This window comes from Vulpes vulpes, chromosome 8 (assembly GCF_048418805.1).
Source record: "Vulpes vulpes isolate BD-2025 chromosome 8, VulVul3, whole genome shotgun sequence".
In the NCBI taxonomy this organism is placed as follows: Eukaryota; Metazoa; Chordata; class Mammalia; order Carnivora; family Canidae; genus Vulpes; species Vulpes vulpes.
The window spans coordinates 111,066,189-111,079,045 of record NC_132787.1 but is presented as its reverse complement, the minus strand read 5'-3'; the positions used below and the strand labels follow the sequence as shown (position 1 = coordinate 111,079,045).

The 12,857-nt window shown below is 59.6% G+C and overlaps 1 protein-coding gene across 3 annotated transcripts in view; it reads right to left on the bottom strand.

Annotated features, from left to right (window-relative positions):
* PXDN (peroxidasin) overlaps positions 1–12,857 on the bottom strand; it is a 72,127-nt gene that overhangs the window by 34,527 nt on the left and 24,743 nt on the right. For 2 of the 3 annotated variants that reach the window (XM_072767826.1, XM_072767827.1), the window contains exons 2-4: positions 4,703–4,774; positions 3,841–3,912; positions 160–231 (exon numbers count right to left, since the gene is read on the bottom strand). In XM_072767826.1, the coding sequence (XP_072623927.1) occupies positions 160–231; positions 3,841–3,912; positions 4,703–4,774 (216 nt within the window). The remainder of the gene's footprint in view (positions 1–159; positions 232–3,840; positions 3,913–4,702; positions 4,775–12,857) is intronic. The other variant, XM_072767825.1, reaches the window with a different exon arrangement.

Sequence of the window (12,857 nt, the reverse complement as noted above, 5' to 3'; positions counted from 1 at the left end):
GAGGGCTCGGTCGGACCGGCTCCCCCCGGCATGCACGCGTCCCTACGACCCCGTTAGTACAGACATGCATCGTGCAAACAGCACACTTAGTGCACCTTCCCTGCAGGAGGCAAAGGGCAGGTGACATCCCAGACAGTCAACACACAGAGGGACACTTACAGTTGTTCTAGAGAGGCAAGTCCCTTAAATGCTTGCCTGTCAATTGCCTGGATCTCGTTCTTGTACAGATAGCTGAAACAAGAAACGGAGGCGAATTAGCACACACGCGACGGCCGGGACCTCACACGGACAGAGGAATCACGCGGACACGTGCACACTTTAAATCAAGGGCTGTGTGAGGGGACGAGCACCACGTCCGGGCGGCAGTGCGGTGCCCCAGGCGGAGACCCCCGCCCGCCCCCGAAGGAAGAAGTCTCCAAACCGGAGGTCGCCCGACCACCGCCGCGTCCTCCCAAAACCCGCAGGTTCTTGGAGTGCGGCTCGTGACCTGTGACCACACACCTGCTTCAAAGCTGGAAGGGAACGGAACCGCTTCCCCCACACGCGTGTGTGACGGGCACGGGTCACAAGGTCCTGCATCTGGGTGCTTTAAGACGCCCGGAACCCAGGTGGGGAGCCGACGACACGAAGCCTAAGCGTGTCCTGAGCAGCTCACCCACCGGGTCCCAGTCTTACGGAACGGAAGCAACGTCAGAGGGATCACGGACGTGGCCCACTGCCCGTTTCATCCTCTCTGCGAAAGCTAAAGGTTTTTACGTTTTTCATTGGTTGGAAATTCCAAAAGAAGACGGGTGGTGCGTGACCCGGGACAGTCATCTGAAACCTGACGTTCAGAGTCCAGAGCCGACCGGGACACGGCCCGGTGTGGCTCGTCCGGGGCCGCGTGCTGCGGTCCAGCCGCCGAGGCCTCCCCAGTGGCCGCAAGGCCCCCAGATGCCCTGCCTGGTCCTGTGCAGTGTGTCGGTTCCCGGGCAAGGCCCTGCCAGCCCCAGGGCTCCGGGGACACAACCCGGGTGGGTACCGTCCTCAGAAGCAACACGCCTCTGCGGCAGCAGGTGTCCTGGGCCCCACAAACGTGGTGACGTCGAGGTGACGTGTGTACAGAGAGGTGCGCCCTTGGCGCTTCTCCCCTGCCGATGGATCCAACCCCCCAGCGTCCCACCACGTGTCCGCAGGGGCTTCCCCGCACCCGACTCCAGCTGGGCGTCCACCCACGGAGCCGATCGCCTGCTCTGTCGACAGGGGCCTCGCCCCCGGGACTTGTGCCCAGCGTGACTCTAGCTCAGAATTCGGTGCAGGCTTGTTGCACAGGACCAGCCACGCGGCCTCTAACCGCTGCCATCCCGCGAGGCGGCTGCCACTTCTGGGTCGGCACAAACCCGCTGCGTGACCCCCCAGGTCCCGGGCCCACCACGGAGGCTGTGCCCGCTGGGGGGTTGGAGCCCGGCCACCCGCTAGCTCGTGGCCTTGGGTACGGTGCCGACCGCTCTCCTGTGTAAAGCGGAGGGAGCGGTGGTTCCGGGTCATGGGAATGAGTGAGGACGCAGGGAGGGGACGGAAGGAGGCCCTGGGGGGAGCCAGAGGGCCAGCGCCCGAGGGCCGACACCTCCTGGCCCACACGGCACACGCAGCGGGAGCGCGCGAGACCACCGAGGCCCGTGTGGACGCAGTGCGCTGCCAGGACGGGGAGCACCCTCGGCTCCAGACCACCCCGTAGCATCCACCCGGCCCAGCGGCCCGTCCCCGACTCACGCCCTCCCACAGGTCGCTGGGGCCCCAGCGCACACCCAGCACTCGGCTCCCGAAGGCGCTGACTGAGCACAAAGGCAGGAACCACCCATCTCAGAAGAGCCCTCAAACCGCGCAGCGTCAGCGTCCAGGTGCTGCGGGGGCACCCTCCGGCCAAGGACGGGGTCAGATGGGGAAGGGGGACCCCTTCTCGCCCTGCCCCTGGGGCCGCGTCTCACCACGGCCCCTGCCCTGTCCTGCTGACCCCTGCCCGCCCTCCCCAGGGCCCGGGTGCCTTCCTCCAGGGGCTGGGCGCCCCGAGGCGGGGGCAGGTGCCTGCACGGGGAGGTCCCGGGAGACGAGGCTTACAAAGCGTCACTTTAAAAAAGTCCTTTTGAGTGAGAAACAAGGTATCCCAAACTATTTCACACTAAATCTGTTTGCAGATTAAAGAATACGTTGCTCTTAATTCACCCAAACCAAAGGCAAAATATAAAATAAAGAAATAAAAGTAATAGACACGCACACACAGAGCGGGTGCTGGCTGTGAGCTCACTGGGCCTTTCTCAGAAAGCAAAACCTTTCTTCTGGAACTTGTACCGCACTTAAAATTCAAAAACAAAACACCATAAATCAGTAAAACCTCAAGAATAAATAGAAGAAGGCCTTTCCCTCATTTTTAACATGAGCAACAAAGCTTAATAATGCTCACAGGTGGGGCGCCCGGGTGGCCCAGCGGGTTGAGCATCAGCCCTCAGCTCGGGTCATGGTCCCGGGGTCCTGGGATCGAGCCCCACATCGGGCTCCCTGCTCAGCGGGGACCCTGCTTCTCCTTCTCCCCGACCCCCACTCACGTTCTCTCACTCTCAAAGAAATAAAATGCTCAAAACAAAATCTTATACATTATTCTATTCTAAAAATTAACAAAATATACCAAACATGGTGGAAAAATATGTACACCAGACACTTTGGATGATTTTCACTGAGTAATGTGTATTTCTATAAACACAGGTAAAGTCATTACTAGTTAGGAACCAATGATGTTATCTAAAAATCAAACGGGTTTCAAAATATACACTAACAATGTGACTTTATTTTTTTTTAAAAAATCAACACGTAAAAAAATAAAAATTTTAAAATTTTAAAAAATAAAAAAAAATTAAAATCAACGTGATTTACAGATGTTCACGTTCACTTATGACATAATTTTCAAAAAAAAGCCACTGCTCTAAATCCCTCACTAAAATGATTCTCTCTGAAAGGTCATCGAAGTCTTAAAAGTAAGAATAAGTTGCTGAAAGCACAGGACACGTATTTTATCTACAATCAGGAATATTGGAATGTGAGTCTTAATGGCTTCCAGTCTTTTTTTTTTTTTTTAAGATTTTATTTATTTATTCATGAGAGACACAGAGAGAGAGAGAGGCAGAGACACAGGCAGAGGGAGAAGCAGGCTCTGTGCGGGGAGCCTGACGTGGGACTCGATCCCAGGACCCCGGAGTCAGGACCTGAGCCCAAGGCAGATGCTCAACCGCGGGGACCTAGGGACCCCAACGGCTTCCAGCCTTAAAATCAGCACCTACAGAGGTATCAAGCCAGCACTCGCCCGCGAGGTCGTCTCCTAACCTACCAAACTGACGTTTTAAATGCTCAAAAATAAATGAACTAAAATCAGTTTTAAAAAGCAAACTACGTTACTACCTAAAAACAGAGGTGTGAGGTCACCCGGAGGAAGACGGGGAAACGAGCAGAGATGAGTGACAGTCCCACACCAGAGCCGCAGCGGCAGAGGCCTCCGTCTGGGGGCTCATGCGCCGGCCGCGCTCACGGCGAGGGGCCACACGTCCCCAGGACGCGGCTGTGGTCTGACCTTCCACCTGCCCCGCTGACGGCGGTCACGCGTGCTAACCGGGACGCAGGGAGGCGCTTCACACCAGTAAGGACCCGCTTCAAGAATCCCAGCCGCAAATTCACCGGCCTTTAGGAAATCAACCCTAACAGGTGGAAGCATGTATATTAATCTGCAAACTGCATAAAATTCAGGCCCGGGATGCAGCAGTCGGTGGACAGACGACACGAGCTCTCGGGGTCAGGGAGCGATGGGTCACTTACAGATATTTCAGGTTCTCCAGGTCTTCGAACGAGCCGCTCGGTATGCTCTTGATCTGGTTATTGTTGAGAAGCCTACGGGACAAAGTCCGAGTTAGAAGGACGACACCCGCACGTCTGGCCCGCGTCCTGCGAACACGTTCCCGCCACCCGGAAAAGCCGCCGAACGACTGGGGCACGGAGCCGGGCACCAGCGCTGGCCGGGCCCTGTGTTCCCGACGGGGTGTTGGGCGCTCACCCTCCGATGACGCGTTTCCTCGGGGCACGGGGCCCCGGGCCGCCCACGGTCCCCCTCCCTCCCTATGCAGTGAGTATCTGTCTGTCCTGCTGTCTGTCACGGTCCACCTCGGCTGCAGGTCAGCGTGCACCTGCAGGGGGTCCCGCCGGGGTCCGACCGCCCCCTGGGCCCCAGGGCAGCGAGGGCACACCAGCCTCCAGCCCGGCTCAGCTGCAGAACTGCTGGACACCGGTCAGGCCCGTCGCCTTTCACTGCCCGTGCGGGGGCACAGGTGGACGGTGCCCCAATCCCCCCTGGGCCCTGGAGACGCGCTGGGGCAGGTGAACGGGCAGGGGGCTGAGTCCCCCACAGGGAGAGGAGGGCAGCGCGTGGTCTGGGTCACACGCGCTCCTGAGGGACCCAGGGGTCCACAGGTGTAGGACCAGGACAGGACGGCAGCCGGGCACCGACCCACGGGCCTGGCATCTCCGTGTGCATGCTCTATTCTCGGGTCTCCCGTCCACGCTCCCCACGCCCGTCCAACTGCGGATCATCGGGCCACGCGGCACTGAGGTCTACCCACAGCGAAAGCCGTGGGGACGTCTATACCCGTGTCCTACTCAGGCCCAGCAGAATGTCTGGACTTACAACGTATTCAAGTTTCTCAGCTTCCTGAATGCCCCGGGCTGGATCTCTCGGATTCTATTAAAGCGAAGATCCCTGCAAAAAAAAAAAAGAAAGAAATGAGTTAATACAGAGAAATACGCCATCGTGACTGGGGCCGCGTCATCTCGCGGAGTTTCAACACGGTGACAGGACGGGGGAGGCGCGAACCGTCGCAGCGCATGGCTGGGCCCATGATCTCACGGCGGCCGAGTAGGCGCGCGGCGATCTGAACGGCAGGGCCCCGACCTACGGCCTCACGCAGCTCCGCTGCGACCACGCTTCTGGGGGGATAAAGACCTACGGCAGGCAGGCACGGCCAAGGTCGCCAAGCCGTCCCCAGACACTCAGGCCCACCCGCACGCGCAGCACCGGGGCCGTGGGGGGCGGCAACGTGTCAGCACCCACCCCAACACCTCCCCGAGCTGGGTTTCGGGGGTTTATCCGTGAACCGCCCACCACGTTTTCTCGGTGAGTTTAGACCCAACATCTTAAAACCGCGAAGCTCACTGTGACCCGGGAAGGTCCATCCGTCCAGCGCGTGGATGGAGACTCGGGACTTGCACACGCGTGTTTTAAGCAGAGTTACACGTGCGCCGGGAGAACAGTAACTGACGCTTCGGAGGCAGAGGGACGACCGGAGCAGCCCAGGGCAGACCAGAGCGCGAGACTGCCCACGGCGGGTGGGGCCTCGGGCAAGCACGGGCGGCTGGCGGGGCACCCGGCCACGGAGCAGGTGCAAGGCCGCCCGGAGCCACGAGCTCAGTGGCAGAGGGCGGCCAGAGAGGCCCACTTTTACCCTCTGAATTGAAATCCATCAGTTATATGGAACTAAAGTCTGTGACTTTAAACTATTTTTTTTTTAATTTTTATTTATTTATGATAGTCATACAGAGAAAGAGAGAGAGGCAGAGACACAGGCAGAGGGAGAAGCAGGCTCCATGCACCAGGAGCCTGATGTGGGATTCGATCCCGGGTCTCCAGGATCGCGCCCTGGGCCAAAGGCAGGCGCCAAACCGCCGCACCACCCAGGGATCCCTAAAGTCTGTGACTTTAATTTAAACGTATAAATTTAACGTCTGTGAACGTCACCGAAAAGTACGTAAGAGGCCACTTCCTTTATCAAAGTCTTGGGCTAATTAAGATTCCTTGTTCTCAGGCCCAAGCCCCAGGACAGTGAGGCAGGGTTATCGGGATCGACTGGGGGCCCCCCACCCACAGGAAGTCCGGCTCCGGCACCCCAGCTGGGGTTTGGACAGAGAGTCCCTACGGAGACTTCACAGACGGGAGCTCCGTGGGGGGGGGGCATGCGTGGGCGCCCCAGGGCGGCCCCAACCCGGGTCCTGGAGCGACATCCGGTCCAAATTGGGGATGGCGCTCCTCTTGTGACACGCACTGGCATTTCCTAACGTTTGTGAACTTTCCAGGAATTTGATTACATTGAGCCAATGTAAGAGTCATCGTAGATTTACAGAACCGGTTCGAGCTGACGGGGCGGCGAAAGGCTCCTCAGAAAGTACGTGGCTGAGATGAACCGTGTTGGCTCCGGAGTGAGCCCGGTGGGGCATCTGCTTCCTGGCTCTGGGTGGGGTTCTCGGGAAGGGGAGGTCTTGGGCGTCGGTCCCCACCTGCCCTGGGCCGCTAACCTGCCCTCACCCGGGTGCTCTCGCTGGTCCCCGAGAGCCACCACCATGTCCCCCAGGGGCAACGTGGCTCCCCGCACTGACTGTGGCTTTTAAATACAGAAGTTACCCTCCATCGCTAGGAGAACGCTGCAGGTGCTTCAGCCGGGGAGATGCTGAAGTCAGGGCCCCAGGGGAGAGCAGGCGCCTCCGGAGCCCGCGACCCGCGACCCGACCGTGTGAAAGCGCAGACCGGCCCGCCGAGCTTCAGCGTCAACAGGTGATGGAGAAGCTCCCTCCTTGCACGTAACAAACACGGGCTTTCAGGGGACTGGGACCGACGCCCCCGGGCCCCGTGGAGAACCCGTCCCCCTGGAACGCGGAATGCCACGCGCACACGCGCAGCAGAATCGGTCCAACATCTCCCACCAAGAAGCCAGGCCTCACGTCCCCAGGAATGACGGTGGCTTGAGCACACGCGGCTTCGGACACCCATTTCCCGTCAAACTCAACAGAGGAGAGACGACATGGAAACCTCCCGAAAGGCAGCCGCCGAGGGCCGGAGGACTTGGCCACCTCCTGACGCGGCAAGGCCGGCCCGCGGGTGTGAGGCCCGTGCCAGGGGCCGGGGGGCGGTGCGGGGGGCACACCGGGCAGCCGCCGCACACCCAGCTCTGAGTGCCTGAGTGGGGCCAGCCTCACAGACACCTGGGGTCCGGGGAGACCACACCAGATCTGAACGGCCTCGGGGGGAAGTGGGTTCAGTGGCATCAACACACTGGCACACTGATGACGCATCGAGACACGAGCATGTTGGACACAGAGTTAAAGTCGGTAAAATTAACCTGTTTCTTTCCAGTTTTTAATGAAACCGCTAGGACATCTAAATGTCCGTATGTGGCCACATCTCATGGTGCGGCCTGTTTCCAGGCAGCCAGGCCAGCCGCCTGCTCTCGCAGCAGACAACCAGAGGACCACACGCCCACCCACCAGGCGGAGGGTACGCACGGGCCCCCTTCGCAACGGGCGCAGAGAAATGTCAACAACGTAAAGGAAGCGACCTGAGATTCTGGAACTGAAACACCGAACAGCTGAGATGGAGAGAACGTGCAGGGACTTAAGGCCGCCCTGACCACGGCAGGAACCGGGGTGAACGTGAGGGCAGGACGCCAGAAGGCGCACGGGGTGATGCAGGGGGGACGGCGCCTGTACTCCCACTCCAACCTGCACACACGCGGGCCGCCGCAGACACGGCCCTGGAGCCGCAGCGGGACAGACGGGCAGAGGCCGCGTGCCCCCACCCCCACGCCGCCCGGGAGAGTCGGGGCCCAGGCATGAAGCCGCCCTGGATTCCAGGATGAACCAAATTCCCAGTCATAACCACAGATCGCCGAGGCCTTTTCAGCTGAATTGATTCCCACTGTGTGGGGAATATCGGGAGGGATTTGTTAATTCCGTAACGGTCACGATTCTCTTAAGCAACGTTCTCAGCGGGGTCTCCCGATCCTCATCAGCGGCATCTCCTGGGAACTTGCTAGAACAGCCGATTCTGGGCCTCACCCCCAAGCTCTGGGGGTGGGGTCTGGTAATCTGGGTTTCAATCATCTCTCCAGGAGGAGCAGGTGACATTTGAAAACACTGCTCTTCGGTAACGCTGCGAGGGGGCAGCGTGCATGTGCGTGACTGCATGTGTTGTGCGAGTGTGCCCGTATGTGTACAGATACGTGCACTACATCTAGTACACATGTGCATACATGTATCTGCACACATGCACGCATACATGTGTATATGCACATGCATGCAGGCATACACACTAGTAACTGCACACCCGCACATACAGTGTACCTACACATAGGTACCCACACACCTATACACATGCACAGCCATGTGCACATACACCATGCACCTGCACTTCATGCATGCACATGCACATACACACACGTACCCACTAATGTGCACATACACATAACTGCACACACATACATGTGCACATGCAGAGGTACACACATGCACACATATACATGTGCCTATGCATGCATGTGCATGCAAGTGTACATACACACATGTACATACACATGCACGTGTATGTTCACATGTACCCACAGGTGTGCATGCACCCACACATGTGTATGCATGTCCCTGCACATGTGCACAAGCATGAGCACACATACCTACACACGTGCACACATACTAACATGTGCCCACACATGCCTACACATACACAGCAGGTGTCTGCTTGTCCCCTCGGTCTTCCTCTACCTGGGATCCTTAGGCCATCTGTCATCACTGATGTAGAGCTTATGTTAAATTTAAATGCAAACCAATTAAAAAAGTGGTTAAAACCAAGTCATACTGTAAGTACCTCCCTAATTTTTTAAGTTATTGAAATAAGGTCTACACATGCCTGGGGAAACAAAATGTCTAACCCTATGGAATATAAGACCGTGGAGGGTCACTCCTTGCCTGCACTGCTCAGTTAATTTAGAAGCAGAATTCTTATTTTTACAATTATAGTAACTATTTCCGCAAATAATCCTAATACAGAGAAAAACGTAAATGTAAAGATCTTCTTGACGTGCAAAGGGGTTACGTCCCTGTTGAAAAGGCATGGGATCCACCTCACCGACTGGCTCCGTGCCTGGCCAGGACTACCTACTGCACTCAGACGCTTGCAGAACCTCCTCACACAGAGCCCGTTTTGATCCATGTGATTTACTGAGCACAGTGCTGCGGGTGACACCCGGGTGACGGGTATCAGTAGTTGACACCTGTCCTGCATCACAGAGGACCCTACTGGGTCCCGCTAGCTCCAAAAAAGACCAAAATCCAAATCCCAAGTATAGCTTCTGAGCGCACAGAGCTTCACACCATCATAAAGTTCGAAACTGTGAGTCGAGCCATCGTGAGTCGGGGACTGTACGCAGTGTCTGTAGCCATAGCCCTGCTTCTACAAGGAACTATAAATGCTGGATTATGCCCGGAGCTGGGCAGTAGGCCCGAGGGAGCCGAGGGAGCCGGCTGAGCTGTGCAAGGGGCCCTGTGACCCGCCCATGGCATCCTGCTCCGTCCAGAGGGAGGGCAGGGGTGGCCCGCATCTGGGCAACCTGAGCGACATGACCCTAATCAACTCAACACAGCCACTGCTTTCTGAAATCTAGCATTTTACCTTAAAAATGTATAAGCACCTCACATTCCACTCTGTCTCGTTGTGGCCACTCTAAAATAAGGCGTTTGCCAACGGCGGCGAGAAGAGGCCTGCCACGCTTCTGGTCCCCCTGGCCCGGCGCAGGGGGCTGCGGGCCTCCCCGGGGTGCCCCAAGGCACCTCGGGCTCCAGCCGAAGCTCATTCTCTTCTCCCACAAACCCGTCTGCCTCTCCAACTGCAGCAGGCGACTGGCACCAGCCACCTGGACAGGTGAGTCAGCTCACCCTGTCTCATGCACTTCCTGCCCCCGAGGCACCGCCAGGCCGTCTGGTGCACGTTTCCCCGCCGCTTGCTCCCCTTCCTGCCCCACGGACGCTCAGCAGGCCAGCAGGCCTGGCCCCATCCGCAACCGGCCCGCACTCTGGGATGGAGCGCAGCCCCTACTGCCCTCTGCTCCCGGCACCAAGGCAGCACCCCTGCCCCAGAGCAGGACCCCTGCCCTCGGCCCTCCTGCAGAACCCGGGGCAGAGCTGGGCCCTGTCCTGCGTGGGCACCACGGTCGCTCAGGAAACCCGCCCGGCCTCCCAGACCAGGCCAAACGGCACCATTGGGAGCACACGTCATCTTAGGTGAACCCCTGCAGCTGTGACCACCCCGATGGGGAACCGCGTGCGGGCCGACCGAGGACCGAGACCTTCCAGAGGCTCTGGGCCACCCGCAGAGCCAGGGCCACGTGTCCCGAGACATTTATGCCGTAAAACTACAACGGAGAACTCCGAAGCACCCTGATTAATCAAAGTCTTAATGAATGTACAGGAACTGGTTTAAAATCTCCACCGCAGGCAGCCAGCAGCCCCCGGGACCCAGGCCCGCGCACCAGCTGCCGGTGACCCCAGGGTGGTCCCTTCGGGGCGCCCACCTGCACCTGTTGAGGGCGGTGCATGCCGAGGGCCCGCGGCCCCACTGCCTCCTTCAGCCTCTGCACTGTGGTCCCCGCTTCCCCTCCAAGGTAGACCCTCCTCTCCCTCCTCTGGCCGAGGCCGCGGCCCCGCCCCTCACACTCCGGCTTCACCCTTTGGCCACGGCCCCGCCCCTCACACTGGGGCCCCGCCTCCTCTCACCGAGGCCCCGCCCCTCACACCCGGGCCCCGCCTCCTCTCACTGCATGCAGCCCCGCCCCTCACACTGGGGCCCCGCCCCTCACACGCGGGCCCCGCCTCCTCTCACCGCGGCCCCGCCCCTCACACGCGGGCCCCGCCTCCTCTCACCGCGGCCCCGCCCCTCACACGCAGGCCCCGCCCCCTCTTGCCGCAGCCCCACCCCTCACACTGGGGCCCCGCCTCCTCTCACCGCGGCCCCGCCCCTCACACGCGGGCCCCGCCTCCTTCACTGCGGCCCCGCCCCCGCGGCAGCAGCTCCCTTATCGTGGCTCCGCCCCTCACCGCGGCCCCGCCCCTCGCCGCCCCCTGCTCTGGTCCCTCCTTTCCTACCGAAAGGTCAACAGGTGCAGCACCTGCACCTCTCCTTTGCTTTCCTCCCTGGTTGTGAGCTTGCTCCTTCCACAGCCTCGCAGGGGCCCGTCACCCCGCTGGGGTCCTCAAGGGGTCACAGACTCCCCTCCAGTGGGCGCAGTTACCCAGCGCACGGGGCGACCTGCGTTCTGCAGGTATCCCTTGGGACTTCCGCGGAGGCCTTCCTGGAGCAGATGCCTGAGCTCCGCGCTGCTGGCGGGGGGTGGTCACAGGTAATAATATCTGACGCCTGCTGCGGCCTGCTCACTTCTGCAGACTTCCTAACTTCGCGGCTAGCACGCGACCCCGCCGGGACCCAGACCCGGATGGTGCCCCCACCACGATGCGGCTGGGGTCAAGGAGGCCGGGGACACCGACGGAGGTTTTGAGTAGAAAGTGCGCGGTTAGATGGATAATGTGGGGAGGGATGAATGCATGAGCCTGGGGACCAAACAGCCTCCGGGCACTTGCATCCTCTGGACAGAGGGGCCTGCCCCGAGCAGAGAGGGCCGGGGCAGCACACAGAAGAGAGGGCAAGCCGCCAGCACTGCCGCCGGTGCCAGCAGGGAGCCAGCAATTCGGCGGGCCTCCGGGACCCTGCAGGTCCTGGGCGAGCGGCGGGACCACGGCAGGCATGTCCTGCCCGGAGGCCACCGAGCCAGAGGCAAGGGTGCATGCTAGCATCTGCTGAGCAAGCAGGCAGAGGGCACGCGGTCACCTCTCTAAGGCTGACGGCGGTTCTCCTGCCTCCACACACAGCTCCCCCCGCCCAGGAGCCTCCCAGGAACAGTCTGGCCAGCACGACAGCCCGTGTCCGCAGCCACGCTGGGGACACACGGCCCAGACCCCTGCACCCCGGTGGTGTGCGCAGCTCGCAGCCCTGCAGGATGAGGCCCCGCCCTGGCCAGTCCAACGCCAGCCTGCCCGCCACTCACCCTGAAGGCGACTTCCCCAGGCTCAGCACTCCTGTCCACGAAGCAGGGTCCCCGCATCACCCCTGACGGACCCACGCGAACAAGAAGCACAGGCCACTTGCCCAGGGGAAGCAGTGAGACCGACCGTCTGTTTCTGACCAGGACAGACAACCAGCGCTTGGCATCACCTGCGCCTGAGCCCTAAACTCTCAGCAAACCAGCAACGGGTCGGGGGCTTCTGGCCTGTGCTCACTGCTCCTGCAGCTGGACCAGAGGACGGACTTAACTCACGTCTCCCGCTAAAACCTTCCTTATGCAGCTGACCTTTAAAAATATAATTTAAGGGCACCTGGGTGGCTCAGTGGGTAGAATGTCCGACCCTTGGTCTTGGCTCAGGCGGTGATCTTGGGGTCCTGAGGTCGAGCCCCGCGTCGGCTCCATCCTCAGTGTGAAGTCTGTTTGGGATTCTCTCTCCCTCCCGCTCTGCTCTCCCCAGCTCTCTGTCTCTCCTTCTCAAATAAAATCTTTTATTTACTTATTTATTTTTTAAAGATTTATTTATTTATTTATTCAGAGAGAGCGAGAGAGAGGCAGAGACACAGGCAGAGGGAGAAGCAGGCTCCACGCAGGGAGCCTGACGTGGGACTCGATCCCGGGTCTCCAGGATCACACCCCTGGCTGTAGGCGGTGCTAAACCGCTGCGCCACCAGGGCTGCCCCTCAAATAAAATCTTTTAAAAACACAATTTAATTCAATCCCGTACACAAAACGCAAGTGGTAAAAGAGCTTAAGGACTCAGGAAAAGGGGAAGACAAGGTGGAGAAGGAGCAGATGAAGAGCAGAGGGCAGAGGCATGAGGTGGGCTTGGCTCGGAGCATCCCTGCAACCAAGACAAGGCCTGATGTGTCACAAGACTCCTTGGCCCCAGAACGTCCCTCGGGCCCTCGG